The 18,142-nt window shown below is 47.9% G+C and overlaps 1 protein-coding gene across 10 annotated transcripts in view; it reads right to left on the bottom strand.

Annotated features, from left to right (window-relative positions):
- Positions 1-18,142, bottom strand: part of COL7A1 (collagen type VII alpha 1 chain) — a 216,234-nt gene that overhangs the window by 48,837 nt on the left and 149,255 nt on the right. For 9 of the 10 annotated variants that reach the window (XR_008316932.1, XR_008316931.1, XM_053299561.1 and 6 more), the window contains 8 exons: positions 17,706-17,765; positions 9,076-9,201; positions 7,140-7,211; positions 6,423-6,458; positions 1,852-1,911; positions 1,251-1,295; positions 1,112-1,147; positions 46-81 (listed from right to left, as the gene is read on the bottom strand). Coding sequence is in view for 8 of the 10 variants with exons in the window: in XM_053299561.1 (XP_053155536.1) it covers positions 46-81; positions 1,112-1,147; positions 1,251-1,295; positions 1,852-1,911; positions 6,423-6,458; positions 7,140-7,211; positions 9,076-9,201; positions 17,706-17,765 (471 nt within the window). In the remaining 2 variants the exon portion in view is untranslated. Of the gene's footprint in view, positions 1-45; positions 82-1,111; positions 1,148-1,250; positions 1,296-1,851; positions 1,912-6,422; positions 6,459-7,139; positions 7,212-9,075; positions 9,202-10,391; positions 10,557-17,705; positions 17,766-18,142 lie in introns of those variants that run through there. The other variant, XM_053299567.1, reaches the window with a different exon arrangement.

An 18,142-nucleotide genomic window follows, 5' to 3' on the forward strand; every position in this document is an offset into this window, starting at 1 on the left:
CTACAGATCAGTCATTACAATCTTTTCATTGATGTGAGTACTCACCTTATCTCCCTTTGGTCCTATAGATCCAACATCTCCCTGGGAAAAGGGAAAATGTAAGTTAGAAATAAGCCTGCAGAACTCACTTTTGTCCAGTTTTATTTAAAGCTTACTCAGGTTATTCAGACTAGCCAGACTGCAAACATATATTTAGGGGATTATTCCTACAATTAGTCTGGTGGCGACTCAGAGGTGGGCCTTCTCTGTAGCTGCCCTGGGGCTGTGTGTGGAATGCACTCCCGGCAGAAATCCGTAATCTGAATTCATTGCTGGCCTTCAGAAGAGCCCTTAAAATCTATCTGTTTGGCCTGACTTTTCGGGGTTTTAAATTTGTGTAAATTGTTTTTAATTGCTTTAAGTGTTTGGTCTGGTTCTCCAGGTTTTTTTTTTTTTTTACATGTTTTAACTATTAATTAGTTTTATGCTGTTTTTATAGTTTTGACTTTAACTGTTAATTGGTTTTAATTGTCTTTATTTTTATGTAAACTGCCCTGAGCCTTTTTTGGAAGGGTGGTATATACACCAAATGAACAAAATTCATGACACTTAAGCTGCCTTTCTAGCTTAAGCTGTAGGCTAGAAAGGCAGGTCCTTGCCTCAAGGACCTTATAGGACGACAGTCTTGGCAGCAACCTATGAACAAATAGTATTCTGTGAATCCTGGGAGCTTGCAATCTTCCGCCAGGGCTACTGCGCAGATGCAGAACCCACACTGTAAGGGAACATGGATCAGAGATCTTCACTGCAGCCTAGGTGTTGGTTAAACATCTGAAAACCAGGTCTGACTATAGGCACACATTTGAACTATGTGAATATTAAAAGATGGCCTTCACTTCCTCATAGCTTAAAATTTGCAAGATGGCAAGTCTTTTGATTAGATGGAAGTTCAGCAGGTAATGCCAGAAAACCAATTCCCTGATTAAGCTGCCTTCTTTGATCTCTGGCTTATAGTTGTATCACCAAAAGAATGATCATTTTCACTGACAGCATGAAGGAAAGGCAGAAAAACAGCTTTTCCTTCCTCCTTTTCCCCTTGCACTCACACCTCAGCTCCGAGTGGTTTACTTACTTTGTCACCTCTCTCTCCTCTATTTCCTGGAAGTCCCTAAAGAGAAAACAGCAGGGATGTCACTTCTGAATGGCAACCAGTGCCAAAGCTCAGGTTTCAGGGAGCAGAGAGGAGAAGGGAAGAGGAATCAGATACTTACCGCAGGCCCACGATCTCCCTCTAGCCCTGGACGCCCATCTTCACCCTGAGAAAATGGAAGAGACAGACCAAGGAGACAGATCTAAGCAGTCCTTCAGAAAACATCAGTGTGGATTGTGCTAATGGTTTTTGCTATAGAAAGGCAGACATGAATGGCAGATTCTCTAATGAGTCTGCTTCTGCAGACCCTCAAGATTTGCCCTTCTCCTTATGGGAAAGGCTATAGCTCAGTGGTAGAGCACACACTTCGCATGCAGAAGGTCCCAGCTTCAATTCCTGGAATTACCAAACAGAGCTGGGAAAGATCCCTGTCTGAAATCCTGAAGAGCAACTGTCAGTCTGTGTGGACAACACTGAGTTAAGTAGATCAAAGGTCTGACTCAGCATAAGGCAGTTTCATACATTACATACATACATGAGCAGAAGACAGCAACTAAGAAGTTGAGACAGTCTTTTCCTTTGAAGCATTCCATACAGTTGGTTGCTGTTCCTCAATCCTTTGCTGCTGGTCTGACACAACAAACTACTGCTCTGCCTATATAGTGAGGTGAAGTGTTTCCTTGTTCTGTGCCTGAGCAACAGAATCAAGCCAAGATACACACCCGCGGGCCTGGATCTCCTCGCTCGCCTCTAGCACCTGGCTGTCCAATACCTGTGTTACCCTAAAGAGCAAAAAGAGCAATAAAAGTATTAGCAATCCTGTGGCATTTTAGTGAATTCATGGAACCAGCAACTCAACAAAACGCTCAATCAATTTCAACCTTCTCATACTGTCAGAATGACCCATTTACAAGAAATAGAACTAAAGAAATAAGATATAAAGCTTGTTCTTTTTAGTATTCCTTTAATAATGCAAAAAATAAGAACCAAACTAGATGTGACTTTAAACAAATTTGTCCTTCCAGGGGTGTGTATAATATAAACACACACACACACACACACACACCCACCCACCCCACCGGGGCCCTAATCCAGTTCCCTGAACCATTATCCTGATTAAAATTATACCACTCCTCCTGCAGCTGCTACTGTATTTGCCTTGGAAGGAAAGTTGCCACTGCTACCAACTGCAGCTTCCGTCCTCACACAAACAGCACTTGCAGGGGGTGAAGATGAAATTTTGTCAGGATTGTGGTGTAGTGGGAAAGGGCTAAACCCGCCTCCCCTACACCTCAGTTCTGATCTTGGATTGGGAGAGCTCTGAGGTTGATATTTAAAGTCATATATAGTTTAATCCCAAGATTATTCCATTTAATACAAACTAATTAAACAAAAGGCGGGGGGGGGGACAACTAGCTGGTTCTTGGGGAAAAACAAATTCCTTGCATGTTTTCAAACCTATCTTTGCCACCATAACGGCTGTTTGGACATTACGCATCTTACTTTGCAGAGCCCAATGACAGAACCAGTGGTGGAATGCCAACCTGAACTGGAAAAGCCCTCAACATTGGTGCAGATCTTCCCCGCCATGGTACGGTGAGATTGATGTGCTCCCAACGGTGCTAGGGCCCGGAGGAAGTTGCAGCCAGCAGAGAATGGTGAGCATGCATGCGCCACCCAACACCCTCGCCGGGCTGCTGACTGGGAAAAAGAAGGGAAGGGATGGGTCACCATGGGTCACCAGGGAATCATGAAAGCAAAGGAGGAGTGGCTTGGAGCTACAACCCCCTCGGATTGGAGGTCTGGGCAAGAAGGGGGCAATGCAGACAGGGAGGGAGAGCAGTGTTTTGAGGAATGCTGGGGGTTTAGAGTGGTATTAAAGAAACGTGGCTGTGGAAGGCTGGGAACCTCAGCTCCTTGTGGTGAGAGGCTGAGTGAATGCCACAAGTAACCAGTTGGAAGAAGAAGAGGGTGCCAGAACCCCACTCCCCTACACTCTGAGGCATCAAACAAGGTTCCTAGGTGTCTACAGTGGCAATAGACTTGCTTTTCTTACAAGGAAAGCTGAGATGTTCAAGTTTGTTAGGAAGTCCAGAATTGGTCTCCTACGCATTCCATTTGTGCCCCTAAAGCAGTGTGCAGTCTGAACCTACTTCCCAAAGAAGGGGCCAGGAGTTAAACAGTGTTTACCACCATGGCTCAAAGCAGCATAGAGAAACTAGCCATGGAGGGAGTGCAGCTGCAGTTCCCTGCTTTAGTAGCTCAAACCAGGCACCCTAACACTCTAAAAAAGGCTTTCCCCCATGGAAGCCTTGGTGCTCCTGAGATCTCAGGGCAAGACAGGCATAACTTCCCCTTCACTTACTCCTGGTGTTGCACTCTTGACCTAATCACTAATGCCACCGAAGTCATGCCTCTTGGATCATCCAGATCCCCAGAATCAACAAACCAATATCCTTAGAGTCAATATTCTTCCTCTGTCCCAAAGAAATCCCATCTTCATGTCCAATTACCCCCAAACAGATTGTTCGTTGTGAGTAGTGGTTATCTCCAGTAACCATTAACCCAGAGGGGCAGTAATTCAGCACATAGCTTCATACAGAAAAGCATCTTCTTTCCCTATAAAGATAGCCAGCCAAAAGCCCCACAAACCTCACAGGCTCTGGGATTCATTCTGGAGATTGTGGCCATCTGCTTATTTACTATTGTACCCAACCTTTTCTGTTAAGGACTCCAGGTTCCCCCTTCACATCAGACGGGTAGTACAGGAAACCTCCCTCTCCTGGGACTTTCTCCTTCTCTCTCTGATTCCCCCTTCTGTGTGTGTGTGCGTGTGCGTGAGAGAGAGTGCGTGCTTGTCATAACATCAGGATGGCTAGGAAATCCTGTTAGGTATATCTTTTACCAGTAAAGGCAGGAAAGCAGTCAACTCCTCCCCTGGTTAAAAAGGTAGCCCTGGAAGACATCGGGGACTATCTGTAAGATCAGGGTCATGGACTGCTGTGCTTAAACAAAAGCAACACAGGTGGTGGCCGTGACCATCCATGGGGAGTGAACACTCTGGAGTGCGCTTTCCCTTGAGTAGCTTAGGGCAAAGCCCAGAGACGTTTAATTTCCAACCAGTTTTTCTTAGCAGCTTCAGAAGAGTTGTCCTTCCAGTGGTGTATCTAGGAAAAATAGCGCCTAGGACAAGCACTGAAATTGCGCCCGCTGTCCAAACATCTGACACTCATCTTTCACATAACCTTACAATAATATCAGCTGAAAAATACAAGTCAAGCTCGTTAATCTTTTACTATTTCAAAAACTATTTAGCAGTGGATGTAGCCAGACCAAAAAATGCTGGAAAACTACAAATTTCAGTATGCTAGGGCCCATGAAATACCCAAATACCATGTGGAGGTGTACTTGGAAAACTAAACAGAAGTGCCTTTCTAATTCTTTACTATGCATTGTAGCATCACTATTATATAAGTTTTAAAAATCAATGGAGAATTTGACTTTTCCCAGATACTCTGAAAATAATTAAAGGATATGCAGAGTAAACAGTGTCACTGCTTGGAATATATTCTAGTATTTCAGAAAGACAGTTAAAATGAGAGAAAGAAAGCAAGAAACTCCCAGTGGGCCTTAATACTAAGGATTTGACACTGATTCAAAGACAAACTCACCATTAATATTAATATCAATGTTAATATTAAGACATCACATTTAACTCACTTATCACAAGAAGCAAAGTAAGAGCAAATGAATACAATCCTAGCTCATACGCTTCAGCTCAGTATTCACAAGCCCTGATTTTCTTTACACAGTGCCAATCTGAATATGTGTACAGTGATTTATATTATATTAAATTTAAAAAAATTACCTGTAACCCCTTCAGGGGGCTTCCTAAAGGCCATTGGGAGGGGGATCTGCAAAGATTCCCCCTCCCCCTGCTGGCCTCTAGGGCCTCGCAGGGGCCATTTGAGCATGTGCAGTGGCCATTTATATATATAATGGCAGCTAAAAACAAAATGGCTGTCATGCATGCTCAAATGGCCTCTCTGAAGCCTGGCATGGACTAGGGCCTCACAGAGGCCATTTGAGCATGTGTGGTGGCCATTTTGTTTTCGGTGGCCATTTTTTAAATTTTCAAAAAATGGCGCTCCCTTCAAGTGGCGCCCGGGGCACGTGCCCTGCCTGCCCTACCCTAGATATGCCCCTGCCTTCTTCTGTTGTGGGCCACGGCAGCAAGGGGAACTGATCTTCTCTCTGGTTTCACTTCCTGGTTCCCAGCACTCCCCCAGGATTTGTATAGCCCAACTCCTTAATCCACCCTTCACTGGAGAGCTAGCAGCTAGCTCTCCTTCTACAAAAAAGAAGCCATTCCCTCTTCTCCCTTTTCCAGCTTTCCCCTGCTCTTTCCACACTCCCTCTCCAGCCCACTTCAACTGGATCTTTTGCCGGTTCATCTCCCTGCCTCTCCTCAGGTTTCTCTGGGTGCTGGCTCTACTCTGCTCCTACTTCCTCTGCTGCTATTTTTACTGGTTCTTCCTTCTCTCTCCTCCAGGGCTTCTCCTGGTATTTTCTTCTCTTTGCTCCTTTATCTGCTGCCAATTCTCTCTCCTTCTCTCCCCAGGTTTCTTCCTGTACCTTCATTCCCCTGCTCCTTGACTCTCCCTTCCTTTCACTGGTCCTTGGCAGGCTTTCTCTATCTCCTTCTCTCCCAGTCCTCCCCTGCTCTCAAGTAGGTTCCCTTTCTCTCTTTCCCTGCCTCCTTTCCTGCTTGCCCCAGTTCTCTTGCTCCTTCCTTTCCCACTTCTCTCCCCACTCTTCATGCCAGGTTTCCTCACTCAGCAGATCATACACCACTGCTTCCCTTTCCCTGTTTCCAGTAGCAATAAGCACTCATTGACCAGACACAGCAGAGGTAAAACATTAAAGTCCAGACGTGGACATCTTGTGTGTCTGAGTAACATGGGAATCCCCTCATTCATACCATAGTCAAGCCTCTACTCTTGTACTCAAAAGAATTTATTTTAATTGAAGTTTAAGCCTGTGGTTGTTACTTTCTTGAGAAACTATGCTTATAACTGTGCTTACAAGGTCCTGCAAGGGGTTAAGAGGTTCCCCACATAACAGGTTTATGACAATTCTGGAATTCTGTGCACAAGAATTCATGAGGACTACCAAAATTATGGGCATGCAAATTCATGGACTACCAGTTCTGTCATGGAGCACACTGTACAAAGCAAGCAAGGGGTATAAGCTCAGCTGTCTTAGAGGCTTAAAGGACAAAACCAGGGCCTACCTTGTCACCTTTCAGTCCCAAGATGCCTTGTGCACCCTAAAAAAACAAGGTGAAGAAATAAAGAGAAAGAAAGGGCTTCAGTATGAGCATAGGAACATTAACAGGCAACATGGCGACAGACACAATGAGGCAGGTCTCATGATTGGTGAGACCTGCCATAATGGGGTTAGTGGGGAGAGCGGGCTTAGCCTGCTCTCCCCGCAGACGATCTCTGCTGCAGCCCTGGGCAGCTGAATCGGCTGCCCACATGACTGCTGGCTCTGTCACGGAGCCAGCAGGGGCTTGGAAGTTTGGGGGCTGCGTGGCCCCTGGAAGTTCCAGCATGCTCTGCGTGAGCGTGCAGAGCATGCTGGAGAGACCCCCAAGCCAGGAGGCTGCTTTTTAGCCTCCCAGTCGGGGGTCTCCGTGTGAGTTGCCATGGTGCGGAGCTGCACCTCAGCAACACACAATCCAGAAACCCCGGTTAGCGGAACACTCGCTCCACTAACCTGGGCTAAGGGGCGGGTTGCAGAAGCGGGTTACCCGCTTGTAAACCACCGGGCTCACCTGAAAGCCTGGTGGTTTACACGACCAGCAAAAATCGGGCTAGGCTCTCCTAGCCCGAATTTTGCTGGTCGTGAGAATAGCCTCATTGGGTTCTAGACAAGATGATGCAAACCAGCTACATATCCAACCAACCTCATCTTATAACTATATTCCAAATATCTTAATACTTACTGCTTGTCCAGGTGGTCCAGGTGGTCCTGGAGGTCCTACAGTGCCATCTCTTCCAGGGAAGCCGGTCAGACCCTAGTAGGAAAAATACTAGTCAGTCCAGAGGCCAAAGCCTTCATTAGTCTGGCCTAGGAAAGGCCAGTGAGCTAATGCCTTGAACTGTCTGACGGTTGCCCTTCTGCTAGGTAAACTTGCTGCCACAACTCAGATCCATTTGAGGCCATTATCATAGCCTTAGAACTTGTGATGGAGCTTATTCTTTGTTATATTTCTCCAATGTGATAAGTTGCTCTGTAGTGTGGTGAAACACTTCTGGTGAATGTGGGAGAGTAACGAAAATTCTTCTAGCACTTTGGTAACATTGAAGTAATACATTCAATTTACTTAAGCTTACTCAGACAGTGTTGAACAAGTTCTTATAAGTAATCAGATATCAAAATATAAACTTACTAGTAACTTTCAGCCCGTTAAATTAACGGGTGCTAGTAGACCTTTGGGGCCAGCTAACTTTTTCTCTTCCCTCCCCCATCTCCGGCGGGGCCGAGTGCGCCCGCCGCTGCCATCGGGCCCGGTATCCCCGCCGCCGCAGAGCCCGATGTTGGCCGCCAGCCCGCCGCCTCCTCCGGCTTCCCCCAGGCCTGCTTCCCCCGGGCTCCGGCTTCCCCCGGGCCCGCCGCCTTCTCCGCCCTCCCCCGCCGCCTCCTCCAGCCGGGGCCAGCGCCTCCTCCGGCCGCTGCCGCCTTGCCCAGCTTTCCCCACCATCTCCTAGCTTCGCCTGGCCGTCCGGCGTCAGTGTCGGCCACTTGTCCTCGGCCCGCCCGCCTGGCTTCGGCCGCTTCTCCTCAGCCTGCCACTGCTCCTCCCCCCGGCTGGAGTCGGCCGCTTCTCCTCGGCCCGCAGCCTCGCCCGGCTTCCCCCGCCGCCTCCTAGCTTCGCCTGGCTGCCCGGCGTCGGCCTCTTGTCCTCGGCCTGCCCGCCCGGCGGTGGCCGCTTCTCCTCGGCCTGTCTCTGTTTCTCCCCCCGGCCGGCGGCGGCCGCTTCTCCTCGGCCCGCCGCTTCGCTTCTCCTCCACCCACCCAACATGGTGGCCGGCGCCCGCTCCATGTCTCTCTCGTCGTGTTCTGCGCACGCGCGCACCACGCATGCACAGAACACCCGAAAAAGACACGGACGCAGGTACCCAACCATTTTATTATATAGGATTGACTTATAACAGTGTTGATAGTTGGTTCTCATGATGGGGAAAAACTGGGCTGGGCTTCTTTAGCCCTGTTTTCCCCCATCATGAAAATAACCTCAAGGACTGCTCTACTTAAAAACCCTGGTTATACAACTTACACTCTGAGGTCATTCACAGAATCGAAAACTGTGTTCTACCCAGATTTGTGAGCTGTGTGTACTCCCCATTTTTGATTGTGTGGAAGCAAGGTTAGAGGAAAACCTGGGTAGCTTTTTCTCTTACCTTGCTTCCACACAATCACTTCTACCCAGGTTTTCCTCTAACCTTGCTTCCACACAATCAAAAATTGGGAGTACACACAGCTCACAAACCTGGGTCGAACACAGTTTTCGATTCTGTGAATGACCTCATTGTTAATTATTTAGTGATTGCACTAAAGGTAAAGGTAAGTGTTTCGTCGAGTCGGTGTCGACTCCTGGCGACCACAGAGCCCTGTGGTTGTCTTTGGTAGAATACAAGAGGGCTTACCATTGCCTTCTCCTGTGCAGTATGAGATGATGCCTTTCAGCATCTTCCTATATCACTGCTGCCCAATATAAGTGTTTCCCATAGTCTGGGAAACATACCAGTGGGGATTCGAATCGGCAACCTCTGGCTTGATAATCAAGTCATTTCCCCCACTGTGGCTTACTTAATTCCTGACAACAAAGAAAACTAGAGCAGAAGAATTTGAAGTCCGGTGGTGATTGTCTCTCTTACCCTCTCTCCTGGAGGTCCCGGTGGGCCTATCATTCCATTATCTCCTCTCAGGCCTGGCTGGCCTGGGGTCCCAGGAAGACCTGTTAAACCTGGAGGTCCTGGTGGGCCAGGTAACCCAGGGTCTCCCTGAAAAAGAAGTCATGAGATATTTCACCAGGTCCAGTAACAAGGTAGCCTAATGGTCATTCCCCTCTTTCCTGTCCCCAAATATTTGAAAACCTCGTCCACTGTAAATGCCCAAAAGAAGATGCAAAGTATTTGGAGAAGAATATCTTCACTTTCTGGGCTTTTTCAATATACCTAATCAACTGTGCTGAATGAAATGATTGTGTCTTTCAAAGATCTTCTTCAGCTGATCAAACCTCAGAGCAGCAGAGTAACTTTCAATAACAGAGTAGTTATTGAAAGAAGCAAATCCCAATGTTGTAGTGGATTAAAGTCTTTGTCTCAGAGCAAGCTCACATGAGGGAAAGAAATGTTGACTCATCCCTGCTGAGCTTTCTGGCTAGGCTTCTCCTAAAACTATTCTGTAATTATTGGCAGGTTCAAAAGGCTGCCACCAAGCACCTTAAAACTTGCAGAGGTCCGGAACAGTGGATTGGGTGCTGTGATCCTAGGTCCCTCTGGGCAATTAAAAAAACAAAACAAAACCCTTCCATGTGTAAGCTTACATGGGATGAGAAAACTGATAGCAGCTGAACCTCTGAGGACGTGCTTGCACCAGAGAATTCCCCTTTCTCCCTCACTTTTCCTGACTTAAAAACCAACTCGGAGAGGCTTGTAAAAAGAAAAGAACTATAAAAAACCCAGTTTTATTCATTTACTGCGAACTGCTTCCATCTGAGGCTTTCTAGCAGCTAAGAATACTTAGTAAAATTACAAAAATAGGTTGTCTTAATGCACGCTTAAATGTTTACAGAGGCTTTTGCAACACCTTAGGTAGGATGGGTGTAGGCTGGTGTTTCTTATTTCAATTACGTTGCAGGTAAACTATAATGAAACAGTATCAGGAATATGCAAAACACACACACCAAAGAAATAGAAATTCTAACACAAAGTCTGACTAAACAAACTTTTCCCTAGACCAAACTTCCCTTTTCCTTGAACTCTCCAAACCCTGGAAGAGAATTCAAGCTTTCTGCAATCCTTTCTTTTAAGGATCTACAGAGTTATTCCATGAGAGAAACTTTCATGCTGGCTTCGACCATGAGGAAGCAAACTCCACTGCCACTCACTAAGCCTTTCCACATGCACTTCTCCCCAATAAAAAAAAAACAGGTTGCTTACCTGTAACAGATGATCTGGTAGTGGTTCCATACATTCATAAGTAGTGGGTTCTGCGCCTGTGCAGATCAGCTTCGGGAAGAATTCGTTAGCTCCTCGCGATGCCAACCACCCACTGCACGTGACTGCAGTACCCTCTAGTGGCAGTTAGGCGTCTCCATTTTCAGTTTCTTGAAGGCCGACATAGCAGCCCAGTCCTAAGGACAGAATGGTAAGTGTATTATATTCAGTAGCTTGCAACTGTCTTAGCGGGGATGGATGGGCGGGTTTTATGAATGTATGGAACCACTACCAGATCATCTGTTACAGGTAAGCAACCTGTTTATCTGGTTAGTGGTTCCAACATTCATAACTAGTGGGTGAATTACAAGCTACCCAGATGGAGGCGGGTAAGCATTGCAAGTCACTGTAACACCCTCTTGAGGACCGCCCGTCCGAATTCAGCAGCCTTAGCCGTGCGTAGATCTATAAGACAGATGTGCCACAGACGTGGTGTAAGCCCTAGTGGAGTGTGCCCTAATTGACAAAGGAGGGGCAACACCTTGTTGTTCATATGCCAATTTGATCAACTCCACCAGCCAGAAAGACAATTTCTGCCGAGTAGGCGAATGCCCTTTACACTTGCCCTGTAAGCCAACAAACTGAGGTGTCTTTCAAATGTCCCTTGTGGCCCTTAAGTAGAAGAGAAGGGCTCGACGAACATCCAACGAATGCATTGCCCACTCAAGTGCGGACGTAGGGTCTCTGAAAAAGGTAGGCAACACAATTTCGGTATTAAGGTGAAAATCTGTAACAATCTTTGGACGGAATTCGGGATCCAGGCGCATGATGACCCGCTCTGGATAAATCCTCGTATAAGGCTCATCAATGCACAGTGCACGCAGCTCACTTACTTGCCTGGTCATGGTGATGGCCACCAAGAAGAGCGTCTTCAGGGTTAAAAGTTTCAACGACGTAGATGCCAAAGGTTCAAAGGGTGGCTCCGTCAGTGACGGGAGTACCAAGGAAAGACTCCACTTTTCAGCTGGCGGGCGAACCGAAGGGTACAAATTATTGATGCCTCTCATGAAATCTTTACATCTCGGATGGGTGAAGACCGTCTTTCCATCCCACCCATCATGTTGTGCTGATATAGCTGCCATATGCACCTTAATTGAGACATTTGCTAGGCTGCTCTTCTTCAGAGTTGTTAGATACAGAATGGCTTTCAGGCTTGCTTCCTTGGGGTTATAGCCCTTAGAGGCAGCATGCGCTGCAAACCTGCGCCATTTTGCTCGGTAGCTACGCCTAGTCGATAGCTTATGGGTGTTTAGGAGAATCCTCCTTAGTAGCCGATCCTCCAAGCTGTGAGACTCAGCACGGACAAATTGGGGTGCACCACCTCTCCTTGGTCCTGAGTTATCAGATCTGCCTACTGTGGCAACCTCCTGTATCTGCCCTGGGACAGTCTGAGTAGCTGCGTGTACCATGGCTGCCTTGGCCACCATGGGGCAATAACTATCGCCTGAGTGTTGCCTTGTAGAAATCTGGCCACCACCCTGGGCAGCAATGGAGTTGGATGATAGGTGTAAAACAGTTGTCGGTTCCACTGATACTGAAACACATCCCCCTTTGAATCTGGGCCGATTCCCATCCTGGAGCAATAGTGGTCGCACTTGCTGTTGTTGTACATCGTGAATAGATCCACCTTTGGTCTGCCCCAAGCCTGGAATATCTGTTCCATTATCACTGGGTTCAACTCCCACTCATGCTGATCCAGCACTAGTTCCCTGCTCAGAGAGTCCGCCAAAACATTCATGGTGCCCTTGCTATGAATGGCAATGGGATAGATTTTGCGTGGAATGCACCAATTCCACAACTGAAGACTGAGGCTGCACAATGACCTGGAAACCATCCCGCCCTGCTTGTTGACATACGCAATGGCTTTTGTATTGTCCATCTGCAGCTGGACGGTCTGCCCCATGAGTTTCTCTTGGAAGGCAACCAAGGCCTTGTATGCAGCCAGAAGTTCTAGAAAGTTGATATGCAGAAGTCTCTCATTTGGCGTCCATCGATCCTGAACCTTGTGGTGCAGCAGATGCGCACCCCAGCCCTGCAATGAAGCATCTGAGGTTACCGTGGTGGTTGGTTTCAGCGACTGGAACTGTACGCCGTTGAGCATGTTTGACTCCTTCGTCCACCACATCAGTGAGGCAAGCACCTTGCCTGGAAGTGTCAGCCGTTTGGATTGTGGCTCCAGCTTTGACCTGTAAGTGCTCAAAAGCCAGAGTTGCAACTTGCGCATGCGAAGCCTTGCATACAAAACCATGGTAGTGCAAGACGCCATCAGGCCGGGAATCACCTGTATAGTCCTCGCCCTCTGTACCGGATGTCGAGTGCCTGTAGGCGTGAAAACCGATCTCTCGGTAGAAAAGCCCTCTGGGCCGCCATGTCAAACAATGCCCTGATATATTGAAGGCATTTCGCTGGTTGTAGAAAGGACTTCTCCCAATTGATGTTCATGCCCAGATCGCTCAACAGGGTCGTTATCATGTGTACATGTTCTAGCAGTTGTTCCTGCGTACCGTGAAGGAGCGGAAGGATGGCTTGCAACGTTGTCATCCTGAATTTTTTTTACCTCGATGTATTGATTTAGGCCACGGAGATCCATAATTGGTCTCATGCCCCCATCGTGTTTGGGGACTTGGAAGTAATGAGAATAAAAGCCTGACCGGCTGAGAGCCCACTGTCAGCAGCCAGTCGTCCAAATATGGATAAATGGACAGCCCTTTTGTTCGGAGATAGGCTATTATCACCACGACACACTTCGTGAACATGCGCGGGGCGGTGCCCAAGCCAAAAGGTAGCACGTTGTATTGATAAACTTCACTTCCCATGGTGAAGTGGAGGAATTTGCGGTGGTTCTCCTGAATGCCTATATGAAAGTAAGCATCTTTCAAGTCGAGCGTTGCAATCCAATTCTCCCCATGAAGGAGCGGAAGGATGGCTTGCAACGTTGTCATCCTGAATTTCTTTACCTCATGTATTGATTTAGGCCACGGAGATCCATAACTGGTCTTATGCCCCCATCGCGTTTGGAGACTTGGAAGTAACGAGAATAAAAGCCCGACTGGCTGAGAGCCCACTGGACCGGCGATATCGCCCCTTTCATCAAAAGCTTCTCCACCTCCTCCCTCAGGACAGGGGTTTCTGGAGTGTACTTCACGCCCAGAAATGGAGGGTACTCCTCGAACTCTAGTGCATAGCCCGTCGTCACTATGCACAAGACCCACCGGTCTGATGTTATGTGGTGCCATGCTTGAGCATGGCTTGCCAGTTTGATGGTAACTCTGGCATAGTTCAAGGAGATGGTGTTCCTTGCTTTGATGTTGATCAGGTTGCTTTGCGGGGTCGATTCGCATGATGGCAGTGGGCTCGCCTTCAGATCAAAGCTGCTGCTTCGATTGCGGTGTTCTCTTAGTTTGCCCAGACTGGCTGGTTCTGTTTTTGGTATAATAAGGGCGCTTGTTACTGTTCCCAAACTGCTGGTAAGGCCGTCTGAAGTCTCGTTTATCGGACTGCCGCTAACCGCCCTGGCGCCTCTGATACTGATTGTACTGACCAAATAGGTGGTATCTGTTCGTATATCATGGGTTGGTAAAAGAGTGTGCGGTGTTCTGCGATTTCTTCCATTGCTCCATATTTTCATCGGTCTTGTCTGAAAACAAGCCCGCACCATCAAATGGAAGATTCTCAGTCCTATCCCTCATATCCTGCTGTAAACCTGTAGCTCGCAGCCAGGCATGTTGTCTCAGAATAATGGACGATGTCAATGTCCGGGATTCCGACTCTGCTAAGTGCTTTGCATTAGCCAATTGTTCGCGGGTAGCCACAGTAGATTTCGTGAATACAGCCTCAATCTTTTCATAAATTCTCCAGGATCTAGTTTTGAATGCTGATCGTACAATGCCTCCCACAGGGAATGTGTATATGTTGCTTGGCAAGCCACATAGTTGGCAATTTTGATGGACAAACATGCCGCCGAGTAGGTGCGTCTTCCCAGAACATCCAACTTACGGCCCTCCTTGTCCGCAGGCGTGGTGTGATGCTTGCCGCCCTTAGAAGTTGTTGCACAATCAACTACCAACGAATTTGGAGCAGGGTGATGCACCAAATACGTGTTCTCCTCCTCCTGGACACGATAAAGAGCCTCCAAACGTTTTGAGGTTGGCGCTGAAGTCTGGAGTACCTCCCAAGCCAATTTCGCCGCCCTGGTGATATGAGGCAGCATAGGTAAGTACACCGGCTTCAAACCAGAAGCCGCCCTCATCATATTGTAGACAGGGTCCTCTAAGTCACTGGTTTTTTCTTTCAGGGTCAGGCCCAAGACCTGAGCCATCTCTGCCACTTGCTGATATCATCCTTTCATCTCTTCATTGGGTGATAGAGATGGGACAACCGCAACATTAGAATCTGGATCTGGGAGGGCAGGTGCCTCTGGATCATCCGGATCCGGAGTTGAGTCAGAGGCTTAATCATCCTCTATATCATCGTCTTCACCATCATCAGATGGAACAGGAGAGTTCCCAATGCCAGTCGAGGTCACATGGACAGGTACATGGAAATGCGTCGTCTGAGTCGCTGCTTGGTGCAGGGTGGAAGTAAGAACCCGTGGTACATTAGCTTGTAGGGAAACCGAGCACTGATGTGGTAAAGGTACCGATGCTTGAACAGCCATCTCTATGTGCTACACTGGTGTCAAAACATCTTGCACAGCCGTCTCCTTAATAACCCTGGGGGTCTGCTCCCTTTCACGTAACCACTCTCTAAATAAAGCATAGTCTGTGCTAGGTATTCCCATTGAGTCACCCCAACCACCACCGGGTAAGGGACCTGAAATCGTTGTCCCCTTCGTCGACAATGAAGGTGTCTTTGGAATTTGTCCAGGGAGATAGTCATCCATGTGAAAACCCGTAAAGGTGCCCGTTGAGGGTGTACTCTCCTCAGAGTTTAGCATGCGGGCTAGTCTGTTAGCTTCCCGCTCACCTGCCCCCGGTGAGACTGGGGATGGCACCGGTAAAACCTGGACCACCGACACCGGCTCATCCTCGATGTCGATGTGCTCAATGTCGGGGTCAGTGTCGAGTTCTGTGTCTACAATCACTGCAACTGTCGATTCCGGTGTGACGTTCGACATCGACGTGATCTACGGGTGTGAGCTCGTGTCAACGTTGAGTCTCTGGACTTGAAGCCTGCCTCTCCGACTCCAACCTGGATTCCTTCGATGCCGACCGTTCACGATGTCGAGTGCTTCGCGACCAATGCCCAGGAGTCAGAGGAGATTGATAGGGCGTCAGAGCCGGAGACAACGACGCTGCTTGGTGTCGAGGAATCACATAATCCTGTAGCCCCGAAGGTGAAGGGGTATGCTCCGGAACTTGGTCATGATGTTTGTGCTTCTTATGGGCACAGCCATGCCCAGAAGCATCACTCTTGTGCTTTCTCTTCAGACCCGACCGATGATCCTCCGGTTTTTAAAATGCTGACGAGGGCTCTGATGCCGAGACACCCGACGCCGCGGCCCTCGATGCTGAGATGGCCAATGTCGACGAGGTCCCTTTCGACTTCCCCGGATCTTTAGAGTGCGCTTTTGGTGCAGGACCCGGTGCCGAAGCCTTCTGAGCAGCCTTAGGCAACAATGCATCCTCCATCAAATAAACTTTAAGGTGCGCTGCCCGATTTTTAAGAGTCTGTTTGTTAAATGTAACGCAGACCGAGCAAGAAGCCGTATCATGCGCTTCCCCTAGGCAAAACAAACAGAGGATATGGCCGTCTGTCGAGGGGATCTTCCCCCCGGCAATCCGTGCAATGTTTAAAGATTGTCTTGCCGGGATTACTCGCCTTACTCACACCACTCATCCTGCCCAGTAGCCATTCTGTTCCGTGGTCGTAGGGGGAGGTCCAAGATCGAGTCCGAATCAATTGGGTTAAGAAATTATGTCAAGTCCATTCCAGAGGTTCAAAACCATAACAATTTAAACCAAGCCAAAGGGAAATCCGTAAAAATAGTCCTAGTCCGTTTTCCAAAGTCCAAAAAGCCGAAAAAAACCAATAACAAACTTTTCACGAAAAGCAACAGTCTCAGAGTACTGATCGCTATGGCGGTCAGAAAGAAACTGAAAATGGAGATGCCTAACCGCCGCTAGAGGGTACTGCAGTCACATGCAGAGGTTGCACGTGAGGTGTCGCGAGGAGCTAACAAATTCTTCCCGAAGCTGATCTGCACAGGCGCAGAACCCACTACTTATGAATGTTGGAACCACTAACCAGATCTTGCCCTTCTTGTTCCCAGAATTCCCTGCAACCGCTCTCTAGGTTCCACCCACCTGGTGTACAGATTGGCTGCCCTGGAGTTCACCAGTGTGTCAGTCAAGGCAAGGGTTCACTCTGTTAACTCTTTAGGGGGAGGAGTGGCTGATCACTACAGTTACCATCTCAGTAAGGGCATATCAACATTTTCCACATGTGTATTTGTTAGGCTATTCCAAGATATAAGGACTGATCTGCAAACCATAATGAGATTTACAACCTTTCTGCAGAAGGAGCTGTCCAGCACTAGCAGTGCTGAAACAACTTGGATTTTGTAAATTAGGGATGTGCAAACAGGTTTGGAAACGAACCTGTCTGACATCAAACCAGTTCAGTTTTGTGGCGCGATATCTGACCAAATCCACCCAACCCTGTTCGGTTCAATATTGAGCTGAACCCTCCGGCCTGTTTGGTGGGGTTCATGAATTTTTAAAAAAGTAATGTTTTTATTTTATTTTAACAGAAATAGCACTCACTGCTGCTGCTCTGGGTGCATATCCTGGCCACACAGAGGCCCACTGGGCATGCGCAGCAGCCTCCAAAATGGCCACCGCCACAGAGGTGAGGCCTGTAATGGACCGAAGACCGCCTGAACCAGACAATTTGGAATATAATGGAGGCCGGTGGGGGGAGGGGGAACTTCTGGAGACCTCCCTGTGGCCTCAGAGAAGCCCCCGGAGTGGCAGCAGTGGGTTTTATTTCTGTTAAAATTTTTTTTTAAAAAAAACCCAACTACTTGTGAACCCCCCAAACTCGAACTGGGTCAGTGGAGGGAGGTTCTGAGGTGCACAAAACCAAACATGCTCAGTCTGGTTCGAGTCCAGTCTGGACTTAAACTGAACCAGGCAACCTGGTTTTGTGCATAACCCTAGTGTAAATGTGTATGTAACACAAAACAAAAGCTGCTCAAGGAAGTGAATAAGATTAGATGAATGTGACAATTTCTGAAAGGTTGAACATCTGATGTGGGTTAACAGAAACAATGAGAAAGGAATTACCTTCAAACCTGCAGGTCCAGTCTGTCCAGGAGGTCCTTGGAGGCCAACCCCAAGTGAACCCTGAATGGTTCAGATGGAGAGAGAAAAAAATGAAGCGGTACATAGTTGATGTGTAAGGAGAAACAGGATCTAGCTGTCTAGTCTTCAATAGACTGTATTGACAAAGAGCCCCAATAGTTGTTACTACATACTTCCCATGGTGAAGAGAACAAGAACTAATCCATTTCTAAAGAGCTCACTGATTGGCAAGGAGCTCATGATGGGTTGTAATGTCCCCTGGAGAACTGAAGCACTTATGCCGTCAGTCAGTGGTGGCCAGCAAAACCTGCTGCAGGGGATGTGGTAAAGGTGGCAGGATATAACTTTAAATAAAAGCAAATGCACCTGCCACCAGCACCTGGAATCCTATGGGAACCAGCGGCGCTGGTCCCAGTATC

Source organism: Hemicordylus capensis, chromosome 2, assembly GCF_027244095.1.
Source record: "Hemicordylus capensis ecotype Gifberg chromosome 2, rHemCap1.1.pri, whole genome shotgun sequence".
NCBI lineage: Eukaryota > Metazoa > Chordata > Lepidosauria > Squamata > Cordylidae > Hemicordylus > Hemicordylus capensis.